At 46.1% G+C, this 14570-nt stretch overlaps 1 protein-coding gene across 1 annotated transcript; it reads left to right on the top strand.

The window, feature by feature from the left end:
* Nucleotides 1–3610: 3610 nt before the first annotated feature.
* On the top strand, nt 3611–10816 carry LOC123143454 (putative clathrin assembly protein At2g01600). The gene is made up of 15 exons (XM_044562385.1): nt 3611–3851; nt 4023–4092; nt 4278–4375; nt 4946–5078; nt 5167–5294; nt 5420–5512; nt 5617–5667; nt 6377–6442; nt 6532–6597; nt 6700–6780; nt 6866–6943; nt 7783–7959; nt 8034–8109; nt 8198–8322; nt 10164–10816. Exons 1-15 carry the CDS (start codon nt 3762–3764, stop codon nt 10524–10526), a joined length of 1695 nt encoding a protein of 564 aa, XP_044418320.1. The 5' UTR covers nt 3611–3761; the 3' UTR covers nt 10527–10816.
* The last annotated feature ends 3754 nt before the right edge of the window (nt 10817–14570 follow it).

Raw genomic sequence — 14570 nt, 5'->3', positions numbered from 1 at the left:
CATTTAATGTTATGCCACCTCATCAAAATTGTCTAGTTGGCATGCATGATACTAGTTATGATACTATCATTACAACCAGTCTTAGTTTTTTGCTAGAATTCCACAATGCAGTGCGCATGAGCTGCTTTGGACAGACATTACCCTCAAATCACCGGATGTGCAGCCACAACCACATGCATGTGTACAGAGTGTGTGCATGCAAGGTTACTTTGGTCCAAAAGGACAACCCCACGTCATATGCCTTAGTTTTGGAGCTACAGACCATGCGCACTACATATTGGACCAGAGGGAGTACTAAATCAGCGACAGTTGTTTTAAGACTTACTAAAGTATTATTATTTTATAAGATCTTCATGAATAATTAATAAAATGGTTGCATGTATCGTTCAGATGGCGAGGCTTTTCAAAAAAAAGACGGAGGGAGTAGGAATTTAACACTAGCAGTACAATTTTGTGTTGAGGACTAGTATTCCATTCTGAAAGTATTTGTTATCTTGTTTCTTTTTCTGATGAAAGAGAGTTGAATGTATTTTATGGCTGGGTATAGCACGGGTCCAGCGGCCTTGTGTGGGCGCCGGTGTCGGTTTCGCCTTGCAACGGATCAAAGAGGAACCAGCCATGTTCAACATGGAACGCCAGGGAAGCAACCGAAAGGCGGAGAAGCCAGCGCCATACTTTCTGTTTGTTTGTTTACTTTTCTTCAGGTGACCCTCCTAACTAATCAACGTCATTATACTACTACTAGTACTCCGTTTAGTTTATGCCTGACGGCCGGCTGCATGGGAAAAGAAGATTCAGACAGCGAATCGGTCGGGACATACCCGCTCAATCGTAGATAAGGCCTCGCGGTTCTCGTAAATCCAATCTCAATGCCAACCTTGGTTAATGAACCAATGCATTTCCTGATTGTAAAAGAAAAAAAAACAATGCATTTCCTAAAATGAAGTGTATAGGAATGTTATAGGATGGTACCCTTAGAAATTGCATTGCCTCATTCCTACATAAAAAAAAGGTTTAAGTGGATGTGTCGTTTCATGCAGAAGCATAGAAAGTGAGTAGTATTTATTTATTTTTTTAATTTTGTGAGTAGTATTTCTACAAACCGAATGCATATACATAAAATTCTCCTATGGAATCCTAACCCATGTTTTTCCTAGGATAATCCTCCAAACCAAATGAGGCCCTAGTGTATGCACTTTTACAAGGGAAGCTCATGAGGTTTCCACGGTTAAAGCATCTCCGTCTAGATTTGCCAAATCCGACCCCTATACGTCCGCAGACAGTGACCGCTCATCCCTCATTTTCCCTTCATTGCGTCCAACTACCTCATATTAGATACCTCATACCTCAAATCCATACAAAAGCATGCAAATATACGTATTACGTAGATAACCTAAGCTAGCCTACACTACTCGTAGTTGCCGGAGATGTCAACGAACTCCATGCCGGACGACCCTGCCTCCTGGTGGATGGCTGCCAGCCGCACCTCCGGCGCGCCGTCATCCAACTCGGTGAACATCTCGTCGATCTCCACATCCCGCTAGCGGAGGAAGCGGTGGTTGGCCTCCACCTCCGTCTCCGACTAGAGGGAGTATGGCCTGCTTCTCCGCCTCCTCCTCCTCCCGGACCACCTTGAACTCTGTCGATGCGCATGCCAAAGCCCGCATCAGGAGGTGCCGAATCCGCCTCCTCCTCTCGCCCCGTGTCCACCATGGCCGCATCCTGCTCATGCTTCCCATCATCCTCAGTCTCATCCACCTCCTCGTCTGGTCCCGGCGAGCCCAAAGGTAGGACAACTGCGATCTGGGATTCACGCCTAGCCCGGATCTCCTCAAGGAGCTGGAGCCATCACTCTGGTGTGAGCATGGCGTAAGTCATGACCGGCCCTTGGGCATGGCTAGCGGCGGATGACGAGTGAAATGTGGCCGTTGCGGATGGGAGGGGAGAGAGATGTGGATGGGATAGGGTTTGGGTGCCGGCGTTCGGCTTAATAACTAGACTAGGGACCTCGGGCGGTGCGCTGGAGCGGCGCCATCGAGAATCGGAGGAGATGCCGCTGGGGCGAAGGGTGTAGGAGTTTTTCCTTCTGGGTCCCATTTGTCAGTCCGACGTGGCGGACGCGCCCGGGCCTCCCCATATCCACCCCAAATTTGGCTTCGATATGAGGGGTGTTGGTTACTCCTGGTGTTTGGGGTCGGTTTGAGGAGACTGGGTGGGTAGATTTTCTTTGACCGGTCAGTGACCGACCCGTCCACCCGGGCGTATAGGGGGGTTTAGGGCGCTCATATGTAGATGCTCTTACCTGACCGGTGGATTGTTTTCTATGATAATTCGGTACTCTTTGTCGTGCTACCAGTGGCGGAGATTTGAGAACTCAGAAGATTAGCCGTGAGTTTAGGTTTAGGAGGAGCTTATCATTGCAATATTTCTCATGGAGCATGTAATTGCCCATGCATTGCAATGAGGCATGAATGTTCTAATGATTTAACATCATGTGTCAAACGTAAACGCTTCATAGTGGGCTCGTTCTTCCCCACCGCACATCTCTTCATAGGCTCCGACTTCCATTGTGGCCCAATCGACGTCGTCCAAGCAGATGGTTTGCAATGCCTTCATTTAGTATGTCAGTGTCATAATGAAACCATTCCATATGTCCCCTTGAATTCCACAACTTTGGGTTAGTATTGGTGCGCCAATGAGATTCGTGTCGAGTTACTCAAGCTCGTCAAGCACGGCCTATAAAGTAAAATAAACTAAAAATGACCTATATAATACTCCATCTGTTTCTAAATATTTGTCTTTTTAGATATTACAAATGGACTATCACATATGGATGTATATAGACATATTTTAGAGTGTAGATTCACTTATTTTGCTTCGTATGTAGTCACTTGTTGAAATCTATAGAAAGACAAATATTTAGGAACGTAGGGAGTACTAGATTGTAAGTTAGAACATTTTGTGTCAGTAAACAAAGAGGCCATATAAATCCCGAAAGCATTGTTGGTATCACTTCTACACCAAAATCAAATCACTTCTCGCATTAGAATATGATGGGTGTAAGTTACATTTCAGACACCATTAATGTTGAATCACTAAAATATATACTATTCCCTTTGTTTGGAATTACTTAATAAATGTATGTAGATGTATTTTAGTTGTAGATACATCCATTTTAATCCATTTTTATGACAAGTAATTTCAGACGAAGGGAGTACCTCCGTTCCCAAATATTTGTCTTTCTAGAGATTCTAGAAAGACAAATATTAGGGAACGGAGGGAGTATTTGATAAACTGCCAAAACGCCTTATTTAGGAACGGAGGGTGTACTACTAAAGTGTAACTGCAATTTTATTTCAAAAAAAAAAGTGTAACTGCAATTAGCTAGTAACACAAATTTACCGTTGACAGGGGGTCCCACCGTAAAAACGGGGCAACATTCGCTCGAACCCACGGAATTTCTCGAACCTTCCGCTCCCACGCGTAGAGCACGAGACGACGAGACGCCGTCAATCACCCGAAGCTGGCACGCCAGCACAGCACGCCACCCCACGCCAACTTTCCAAAAAGCACCCCGGACTCACCCATAATCACGCCCCCACCCCTCCCCTCTCCCGCGGGTCACACGCACTGTCACACCCGCCCGCGTCTTCGCGAAACCGTCGCGAACAAACACCCAACCCCGCACCCCACCCCACCCCCAAAGACGACACAGCGAGCGAGCGGCGGCCGGAGCCGGAGCCGAGGCCAGGGGCACGAAAATGGCGTCGATGCAGAGCTGGCGCAAGGCGTACGGCGCCATCAAGGACACCACCACCGTCAGCCTCGCCAACATCAACTCCGACTTCAAGGTCCGCCGGATCCGGAACCCCCCGCGCCCCCTTTCTGCGCCGAATTTTTTGACCTAAGTCTGCGCTCGAATCCGCCGGAGCCATGGTTTCCCCCTCGGGTGGGCGGGACGGCGGCGTGGCGCGAGGCCCGGATCTGCGCGGTTCTGACGGGGGGAATTTTTGTTTTTGTAGGATCTGGATGTGGCGATCGTGAAGGCGACTAACCACGTGGAGTGCCCGCCCAAGGAGCGCCACCTGCGCAGTGCGTTCGATCTCCTCCCCCACGCCCCTATATTTCGCTTGGCCTAATTTAGAGTAATCCGGGGCTCATAATTAGATCGTGCCTCTGGGTGGGAGGCTCGTAGGGGAGGGGATAAGGCCTGCTTTTCTTTCTGTTGGCGCTGGTGTTTGATTGATTGTGTGTGTCTCTGTGTGGTGGTGGTGCAGAGATTGCTGCGGCGACGTCCATCGCGAGGCCACGGGCAGACATCGCCTACTGCATCCACGCGCTCTCCCGCCGTCTCTCCAAGACACGCAATTGGATTGTAAGCTTCATTCCTGTCCATTAACTGTTTTCATGATGTTGCGTTGGATGATAGCTTTATTACTGGCTCTAGTGGCCTCTTAGGAGGTGTTTAGTAGGAAGTTGCAGTTGCTGCATTATGTTGCCAATCTATAAGTTTCCTTGCAAGGTGTGACCCAGATTGGTTGTTGTGGTTCCTCACTGGACGTTGGATTGTGTTATGTGTTATGTCGATGGATTTTCCGTTGGAGATATTTTCAGAGTGTGTGGACTGAAAATGTTAGTACTGTTTGTTATATCAAAACAGATGAAGAATCATATTAAATGTTGGAGCCAAATGTGTGGTGTTAGAATGCCAGAGCTATTGATTATGCATATTATCGGTCCATTTTTGCTGGTTCAACTACATCATAGTGCTGTATTCTCATAAAGCCATATGTGATGATTGTGAGTGTAGTCCTGCATAGTTAGGTTAGTAATATCAACGATCAAGTGAAGTGTACACTTTAAAAACGATAAAATCCATAAATATTTCAGAATCTTATAAGCAGTCAATTTATTCATGCCATGCCTATTTTTGTGTAACGTACAGGTAGCACTGAAGACACTTGTAGTGGTTCATAGGCTTCTACGAGAGGGCGATCCTACATTTCGGGAAGAGCTTCTTAATTTTACACAAAGGATTCTGCAGCTCTCAAACTTCAAGGATGACTCCAGTCCAATTGGTTAGTATCTCTTCATTTGGTAGGAAATACTGCTGGCCTGCTTATTCTCCTTTGATTTCCTTATGTACTAATATTGAGTGTTGTCCAGCCTGGGACTGTTCTGCGTGGGTTCGCACATACGGTCAGTTTTTGGAGGAAAGATTGGAATGCTTCAGGATCCTGAAATATGATGTTGAAGCTGAGCGTTTATCCAAACAAGGCCAAGGTCCTGAAAAGGTCTGAAGCATCATATCTCTTTTTGGCACAACAGATCAGTAGTTTTGAGTATCAAACATATTAAATCTGAGTACAAATTCTCGCTCTCTAATCTCTGCTTCAACTAATGCTATTTTCTTCATCAGGGACACAGTAGAACCAGAGACCTAGATTCCCAGGATCTGTTAGAGCAGTTGCCAGCTTTGCAGCAGTTACTGTATCGGCTTGTTGGATGTCGGGTGAGTATCTCTTCACTCTAGCTAACAAGCTGTATATGCAAGAATCTCTCAGTTTCTTTCACCTCTGTATGTAACATGACGCCAGTTTACTCTTGGTATTGCAGCCAGAAGGAGCTGCAAATAACAACTACTTGGTGCAATATGCTCTAGCTTTGGTAAGCTATAATTGTTTTTACCGTAGATTTGTTTGTGCCCTAGCATCTACTGTATTTTTTCTTCTAGGCTTACTACTTGAGAGGCATTATTTGATTTCACATGAGGATATCCTTCATAAACTCATTTGCCAGTTCCTGCTCTTCAACCTATCTTACTGATATTGGTGAAACTGGGGAAAACCACTTTTCTGTTATTTGTGTATAAAAATTAGCTGGACCTTGGAGGAGCTGCAACCAACGGAACTGTCTAGGGAACTCCTTTTTTAACTCTTCAGTTTGCACCTTGTCCTCTTTGTTTTAAGAAAACTGTAGGAGAGTTGTCTGTGCCTTGCCTTTCTAATTGTTTCTTAGACACTATCGCCTATCGCGTGATGTTGATCCTTCCTTCTGTGTATGTGATTCATATCCTGTCCAATGACAAACATTTCTTCCAATGCTACATATTGGTTAATGCTCAAGCATATTGTTAAGTATCTGTACTATTCATAGCTGTGTTGACCGTAAGACATCTTGTAGAATTATTTAGTTATACACCTGTTTTTAGATTATATTCTAATTTAGAAATTATTTATCTTAGCTTTAGTATTCCTGTTTTGTGTAGCCAGGTAATCAAATAAAAATATGCTGTCTTCTCAACCTGAGCACCACTTCTAATATGCTGATTTGACTGATGGAGTGAATGACTGATGACTGACTCTGTTTTATACAGGTGCTAAAAGAGAGTTTCAAAATTTATTGTGCGATAAATGATGGAATTATTAACCTTGTCGATAAGGTAAAATATCTCTTCAAGTGAAAATTTATTACTTCGTGCGATCATCAATTTTCACACAAGATATATTAATTTTTTGTGTATGTGTGTAGTTTTTTGAGATGGCAAGACATGAAGCACTTAAGGCCCTTGAAATTTACAGGAGGGCTGGCCAACAGGTAGCTCCCGTGCCCAGGAGATGATATGGAGTGTATCTGGATTCTGAGATCAAAATTACTGTGCATCTTCCGATTCTTACCCGGTCTGGTTCGTTGATGCAGGCAGGGAATTTATCAGACTTTTATGAAAATTGTAGGGGTCTAGAACTTGCAAGGAATTTTCAGTTTCCCACTCTGCGGGAGGTGAGGGTTTGTGCTGGTTGTTAATCTTTCACTATTGGTAGCAATTTTTCTGGGCATGCCATCTCATTTAAGAAATTTCCCTCAGCCACCACAAACATTTCTTGTGACCATGGAGGAGTACGTGAGGGACGCTCCGCGTATGGTTCCGGTTCGAGAGCCACTGGTGAGTGCTTTGGTGGTACTGTTAAACTTATTGTTTCTGTTTTTTGTATATTTGCATGTTTTTTGTCCTACCAATCATGTTATTTGCATCTTGTAGTTTAGGGACCTATTGTGTATTGTGCATTTGTTAATTGTTTCATTTATTTGGTGATGAGCCTGTTTCATTGATGTTCGATGCATCCGGCATGATCCAATCTGCAGTTGATATCATATGATAGGTGTGATACAAATGCATGCGGGGAAAAGGCAATACTAAAATGCACTACTGGTCCTTAGTTTTATAATAATTTTAGTGGATGTGCAGGAGAAATGGCTACTGTAATTTCAGCATGCAAATTCCCTTAGATTCTGTTCGCGATTGCTGTGATTATTGTTATAATTGCCATGAACAATATGTATAATGTCTTAACCTGTGTAGCTAGTTCAGAAAAATGAATACAGAATAGTGGCAGGTTTGCATGGTTTGAGTAAGCCGTTTTTGAACAACCCTAATAACCATTAGCAACTTGGTTAAAAATGCTAGCCAACCACCATAGTATCTAAAATCGGCTCAATCAAATGAGACTATATAACCCACTACACTGCTAAACAGAGCCTTAGCATGAGCCTCATTATTTCTTTATAGTTTATAGTGGTTTGCATCCTTCAGTCATACCTTTTATGTGGTAGAAATACCATGTCTTGCTATTTTGAACAACATTATAAGCACATGCACATCAACACACATAAATTTGACTTATCCTTGTATGCTATGCCTGGAGTACGACTCCGTTAGCTTTTGCTGTTTAGTTGTTACTGGCGGGAAGTCAATTCATAAATTTTTGCGCTGTCCTTTATCAGGAATTTCCTGAGAGGCTTCTCCTTACATATAAACCTGAAGAATCAGAGGAAGTTCCTGAACCCGATCCCGTCGAAGAGGAAAGGCCACCAGTTGAAGAACCTGTTCCAGTACAGCCCATCCCAGAAGTTGTTTCACCTCCTACCAAGACTGTTGTGGCTGATACTGGTGATCTCTTGGTAAGTAAGTAAAGAACACATAATTAATATTGAATGCTATGATTTTGGCAATCTAAATATCCTTTGTTCGGTAGGGCTTAAATGACCCGAGCCCTGGTGTATCAGCAATAGAGGAGAGCAATGCTCTTGCCTTGGCCATAGTTACATCAGGTAAGAACTCAGGATTGATTCTTAGCGACTTTCAATGATGTTGCTTAATCAATTAAGTGATAGTTCTTTTTGCATCTGTATGTATTAGACGCAAGCACTTCAACAACTGGCAGCACTGCTTGGCAAGATAAAGGATTTGATCCAACAGGATGGGAACTCGCCCTTGTTACTGCTCCAAGTAACACAAATTCATCTGCTACAGATAGTCAATTGGTTGGTTTCTCCACCTTTGCCATTCTTTTCTTCTCCGAGGATATTTATCCTGTTGATAGTTTTGGGCTGTTGGTCATCGTTGCTCGTTACAAGGGTTACAAACCCTGTTGGTTGCCAGCAGCCAGTTAAGTCTATTTTTAGGTTTTCCTGGGGGGTATCCATAATTCCATATGTTGTTTGGGGGCGTTTTTGTATTGATTGGGGTAGTATTAGTCGTCATCTGTTTGTATTTTCAAGTTACCTAGAAATTGAATCGCATGTAGAGAACCATCGCGGCCTACCCAACTTGTTTGGGACTAAAGGCTTTGTTGTTGTAGAGAACCATCATGATTGTTCAACCATGCTTGTGGCAGAAGAAATGTACCTCATGTACTGATATTTGGATATGGCACCCATATTATTCTGTTAGTTTGACGCACAACTCCTCTGAAAGTACACGTGTATAACAAGTTAGAAAACTGTTGCAACCGGGCAGTAGGCGTATATTTGTGAGGACGGTGAGTTATGTTCTGCTTGATCTTCTTATGCAGTAGCCAGTAGGCATGTTAGGTTGTGCAGTGGGCCAATAAAAGCACTACATTTACCATGCAGAAGACACGAGCTAGGTCATGTCTAAATATTCACACATGGCCAAAGATAGCTCATGATAATTGCTTTTGGACCAGTTGTTTTCGTTGATGCTTTGCTCTGTAATTGTTGCTGTTCCGTCTTGAGTCACCATACAAATTACAGCTATTTGGACTGAATTAGACATTGCCTGCATTATACCCATGACATAGGCTAGTGTGGTTCTCAGTCAAAATGTGAAGTTTGTTCCTGTGCACTTCCTCTGATCTTAAAGTGCGCGTTGTCAGACCCCTGATAGATCTGACAGATTCAGAAATAGTAGCTGAACTAGGGATCGCTAGGAATACTAAGAATGCAAGGGTATGGGGAGTTTCTACTATATCTCTGCAATAATCTTAGGAACTGCGCATGTCTATTTATATCCCGTTACAAAATTCCTCTAGCCAGTGGGGTAGGTAACAGTAAACAGCAGGAAGGTAAAATGCAACAGTAGAAGATATTGGCGATTGAATTAAACTCCAGTCGCCGATTGTAAGTGTAAGCATCTAAGCTGCGTGCTCTATGTTCTCGTCCCCCATCCAAGAGTCAGAGCTCCAATAGATTCAGAGTGCATATCCACCTGGCTATGGCACATGATCCCTGAGTGATATTAAGAGCACAGCTTTAATGTGTAAACTTCTATGCCCTGCCATCAGTATGGAGCTTGTGCGAGGAAATAAGGAAGAGCATAAGTATGATGCTATGATGTGTGCATTCCCATTTATTTTTTGCTTATGTATAATTCGTCTGGCGTATGTCTCATTTACTGTCATGTATAGTCATTACACTGTGTTTATAGAAGTGTTACATTTTTACGCCTTGTACTCTCTCAGTAGGCTGTCTGAAGTAGATTCAGGGTTGAGGTACAAAAAAAGGAGATTCAGTTTTACCGTTCCATGCAGTTGAAAGTGTTTGCTTTTATATTGGTACCTATTTATGTTAATCTGTCTTGATAGTCTTCCACATAATGTTCTTGACAAAGGATTTTAAACCGGATGTTATAACATGCACTGTTTGTTTCTATTGTGTAAAAATCTAAGGGTGCACTGTTGATTGTATTAGTTTTATGGGATTGTTGTTTTTCTCTTGAGCCCTTATTTTTTTGGTAACAACGTAAGGCATTATCAGTTTATTATCAGTTTCTTTGGATTGTTAGCAAAATGGATTTCTACTTTATTTGGTGAAAAGCTCGTTTCACGTGCAAAAGCCTTAAATTTCATCAACTCTACTTGCAGGGTGGTGGGCTCGACAAGCTCATCTTGGACAGCCTTTATGATGAGGGGGCCTACAGGCAGTCACAACAACAGCAGTTATACGGTTCATCAGCTCCCAACCCATTCATGACAAACGATCCTTTTGCGATGTCGAATCACGTCGCCGCCCCGTCGTCAGTTCAAATGGCTGCCATGTCTCAGCAGCAGCAGCAGATACCAACGATGATCCATCAGAATCCCTTCGGACCACCAATTCAGCCGCAGCATCCAGGCGCTGGCCCTGGCCCTGCAGCAGTAAACCCATTCCTGGATAGTGGCTTCGCGTTCCCGGCGGCAAATAACTCGCAACAGCAAGCCAACCCATTTGGTGGCAGCCTTCTATAGGCCTGCGATAGGCGAGGAGCTAATAGTATACCCCGAGCAAATGCGATTTTCGTGTGACTGTAATATGCATTGCGCCTGGCTCTATTCATGTATGTCAGAAATCTGTGTAACGATATGTGTATTCGCTTCGGCACACGGGACTCTGCCAAGTGACCCTTGCTTGTAAAGAAAACGTAGCGGCCTGTGTAACATCAGATATATGTCAATAAATAGTAGGACGTTGGCTATATAACAAAACGGCGAGCATTTCGCTCGTTCTTTTGTCATGGCTGTTCAATTGCCATCTCCCACATTCTTTGAAGATGCCCATGTTAACATGTTATCTCTTGCACACTTGTCTAATGCCATCCTCCTGGCCTCACTGTGGAGTATGGAGTATTTCCTTTGCTATGATATCATGGAGTGTTTCCTTTGCTGTGATAGTTACACTTTGATGGCTGAACTGTCCTGGCTAATCTACTTGCTGAATTATGTAAACTTTTACCGGCTGTCCAAAATAAACTCGGAAACGCAGACCGGCGGCTAAAGTGTGCTGTTGAAGTATCGGTAGGTAAGATGTCGTCCCTTCCAAAAAAGAAAGTAGGTGAGACTCACAAGGGAGTGGTGCCGATCATCTCGCAAGGACCAGTGACTGTACCGTTCCCCATCATATCATTGTCCTCCCCGTTTCCGCATGGGATCGACGGGAGCTGATCGCCTTCTTTCGGCAGAAAATTAAAGCAGGGTGACTGCTGACAGTGACTCCGGGTCTCAAATTACAATATCTCACCACTCACCACCCTAGCTATCGATCTACTCTGCTGAACATGCTTGTCGTCTCGTCTCATGGGTTAAAGAAAAGCAACTGAGAGACAGAAGAATCTTCAACACCAGCGATCGATCCGGCGCTTGGCCTCGTGAGAAGTCCCCCAACCCACAACCTAGCGTAACATGGCTACACGTACGAACTGTCCTCCTAGCTTCTGTAGGTCGTACGTGGGTGGGAGGGTGGATCTCTGGCACAGTTGCGCAGGTGAGCAGGTGAATCTCCTTGGCTCCAGTCAGCCAGGCATCCGGTAACTCCTTGAGCTTGCCCAGATCGTGATTCGCCAGCAGGCATCCAGATTCAAGAAGCTGTGCCGTCGCTGCCTCGGCTTGATTCCCGGGCGCTCGACAGTGCGATCCCGCCGATGAGACCGCTGCCTCGGCTAAAACGGGCAGCACCGTCAACGTCGACGCCCTCTCCCCATGAAAGCACCACTACGATATTACCACTTCTTCTCCAGCTGATGGCTCACCCGACGGAGGCGAGGAATCACATCTTCTTTCCAAAATACAGTAAGATACTTCCCAACTTGAACCAAGCAGAGGCTTGATCCGCTCCGAACAATCAATAAACTTTGCCCACTCCCAAGCTATGGCACCATATTGTACGTACTACACTACACCACACTACGATCATGCAATGAACCGATCTCACCGAAAGCAATGCTACGATATACTACTTCCAGTTGCATGGTGCAAAGGATTGATCTACTACTTTGATGAAAGAATCGCTCAACAATCTTTGCAATATTGTACTACTACTCCAAAGCTAAGCTTAATCTAGGACTGTACTACGCTGCAATCATGTTAACCAAGCAGCAGCGACGGTATCAATCACGTGGGGCCCGGGTATCAATCGGCCGGGGCCCAGGTATCCACCACGCCAATAATTTAGCTCCACGTACGTCAGGGACACACCACCCAGACACAACAATATCTCCCCCCGGCCCGTGCTATGCTAGGCACCAAAGCCCGTCGTCGACGCCACCACAAGGTCGACGCCACGTGCCCCGGCGAGGCTTGCGGATGCAGCAAACAATGCCATCAATGGCGGCCCCATGGCCATGATGGAATCTCATCATCTCATCGCTCGCTCCAAGCGTCAAGCGACCTTCACCAGGTGAGCCCTGGGAACTTACGGACACCGTAGCCGGGCTGGCCAATTGCATAGACGATATGGGTCGCCCATGCATGCATGGTTAGCGCGACGGTTGCTCGCCCTGGCGACTATTTCCCTTCCGACGACAAGTATTTTCTGACGGAGGGAGTGTCATCTGTTGTGGATGATTTTTTTTCAAAACGGAGGCATAAGATTTATCTTATCTATTAAATAAGGAGAGAATAGAGTTTAGAGAATTACAACACACCCACACTTTCGGCATGACAATTACTCGCCCAGAAAAAAATTTCCTAATTTCTTTGCGCCCGCGGCCATCCAAAGCTTGGCCTCGTCGACAATGGCGGTGAGTAGGACGGTCGGTGGTGCACTTTTGTGGCGGAACACTCTTGCATTTTTTTCATTCCAAATGGTCCAAGAGACGAGCATGGTGAGGGAGGCCATAGCTTGCCGGTTAGGGTTGCGGTTGTCGGTTCTCTTGTCCCACCACTGGTAGACGGAGTCGTCCATGAGCCAGTCGGAAGTATCCATGTGCGCAAGACCCAGTTTCTCAATAAGAGACTTTCATAGCCGAATCGTGTAGCGGCACTTGAAGAAAAGGTGGGCTCCTGATTCTTGCTCCCTATTGCAGAGCTTGCAAAGGCCACAATTTGGCCAACCTCGACGCTTCAAGCGATCGGCGGTCCAAATCCTATCTTGCAACGCCAACCAAGCAAAAAACTTAACCTTTGGAGGTGCCCATGCCTTCCAAACCATGCGATCCAAGGGGGAAACAGTCATGCCTAGGAATTGAGCCTTGTATGCGGTGGCCGCCGTGTAGATCCCATCGTTCGCATGCTTCCAAACGATGAGGTCTTCGGTTTGCTCATGAAGGTGGACGTCATTAAGGAGCATCCAAAGAGTGAAGAACTCCCTAATGTGGGCGATGGAGACATCCGTGTCCGTGTTCAGATTGATCTTGAAGATTCAAGCGTTCCCCACGAGGGCCTCACGGACCTTCCAATTCTTCCTTCTCGAGGCCGCAAACAAGAGTGGCGCGATATCCTTGGGTTTGCGACCAAGAAGCCACGGGGAGCCCCAAAAAGGCGTTTTGGCGCCATCCCCTACAGTGATAGTCGTAGAGGCATAGAAAAACTCGAGGTCCTCCTCCGTGCACGGGTTTCCAAGGCCAACCCATAATCTTCGGGGCTCCGTCCATTCATACCATAGTCATCGGAGCCGCAAAGCACGTGCAAACTTGTCGGTGTCGAGCACCCCGAGGCCACCAAATTCTTTTGGTCTACAAACCACCTTCCAGTTGACCTTGCATTTGGCTCCCGTTGTCTTGTCCGAGCCGGACCAAAGAAAAGCTCTCTCAATTTTGTTAAGGCTTTGGAGAGAGCTCTGAGGCACGATGAGGGGCGTGATGGAGAATACTGCTTGGGAGGTAATGACCGACCTAACAAGTGTCGTACGACCGATCGTAGTGATGTTTTGGCCCTCCCAAGTGACGCAAACACAAAGGGTGTGGGTTCCTCTCCAGGACAGGGCGTAAAGAGCGTGAACCTTATCTGGGTCAATCATTTTTGCGTCCCGTTACTTTGACACGGGATTTGGTCGGCAGCGAGTTTCACCCAGCGGAGGAGACGAAGCAACGTGACACACGGCGCTGCTGGTGCTGGGTAAAACTCGGGCCCTGAGTAAGCGCCAGTGTGGGCGAAAGCAATGCATGTGGTGTGGCCTCCCTCCCGCCCTCGTCTTGGCCCGGCATAGCACTATCGCCGTAGCCGCGCTCACTGTCACGGCGTCACCCACCACACTGCTGCTCCGTCGGCCCCGACGGCCATTGGCGAGCCCAAGAGATTCCCCCGCTCGTCCCTTCGCTCCACTCGCCTCGCCACCTCCCCTCCCCCGCTCTGCTCGCCGCGGCCGTGGTGGAGACAGCGAGAGCGACGGGCACCACCAACAAAGGCTGTGCGACAAGTCGCGCACCCGCACGGCGCCACCCGTCCGGCCTATCCTATCCCGGCCCCGCGACAGCAGACAACGAGCCTGCACTCTACTGCATATACACAGAGGAAGAAAGAAAGGCAAAGAAAAAGAAAAAGAAAAAACACACGATCCAAGAGAAGAGAAGAGGCGGC

Source organism: Triticum aestivum, chromosome 1B (assembly GCF_018294505.1).
Source record: "Triticum aestivum cultivar Chinese Spring chromosome 1B, IWGSC CS RefSeq v2.1, whole genome shotgun sequence".
Taxonomy (NCBI): Eukaryota; Viridiplantae; Streptophyta; class Magnoliopsida; order Poales; family Poaceae; genus Triticum; species Triticum aestivum.
Note: the sequence above shows the minus strand (reverse complement) of the source record. Positions and strands in the feature narration are given on the sequence as shown.

Bases quoted from the DNA above. Each gene is read 5' to 3' on its own strand.
- LOC123143454 (XM_044562385.1), top strand. From the start codon at position 3,762: ATGGCGTCGATGCAGAGCTGGCGCAAGGCGTACGGCGCCATCAAGGAC. The intron at 6,443-6,531 runs GTAAAATATCTC...GTATGTGTGTAG, and splicing joins TTATTAACCTTGTCGATAAG to TTTTTTGAGATGGCAAGACA. The intron at 8,110-8,197 runs GTAAGAACTCAG...TGTATGTATTAG, and splicing joins CTTGGCCATAGTTACATCAG to ACGCAAGCACTTCAACAACT.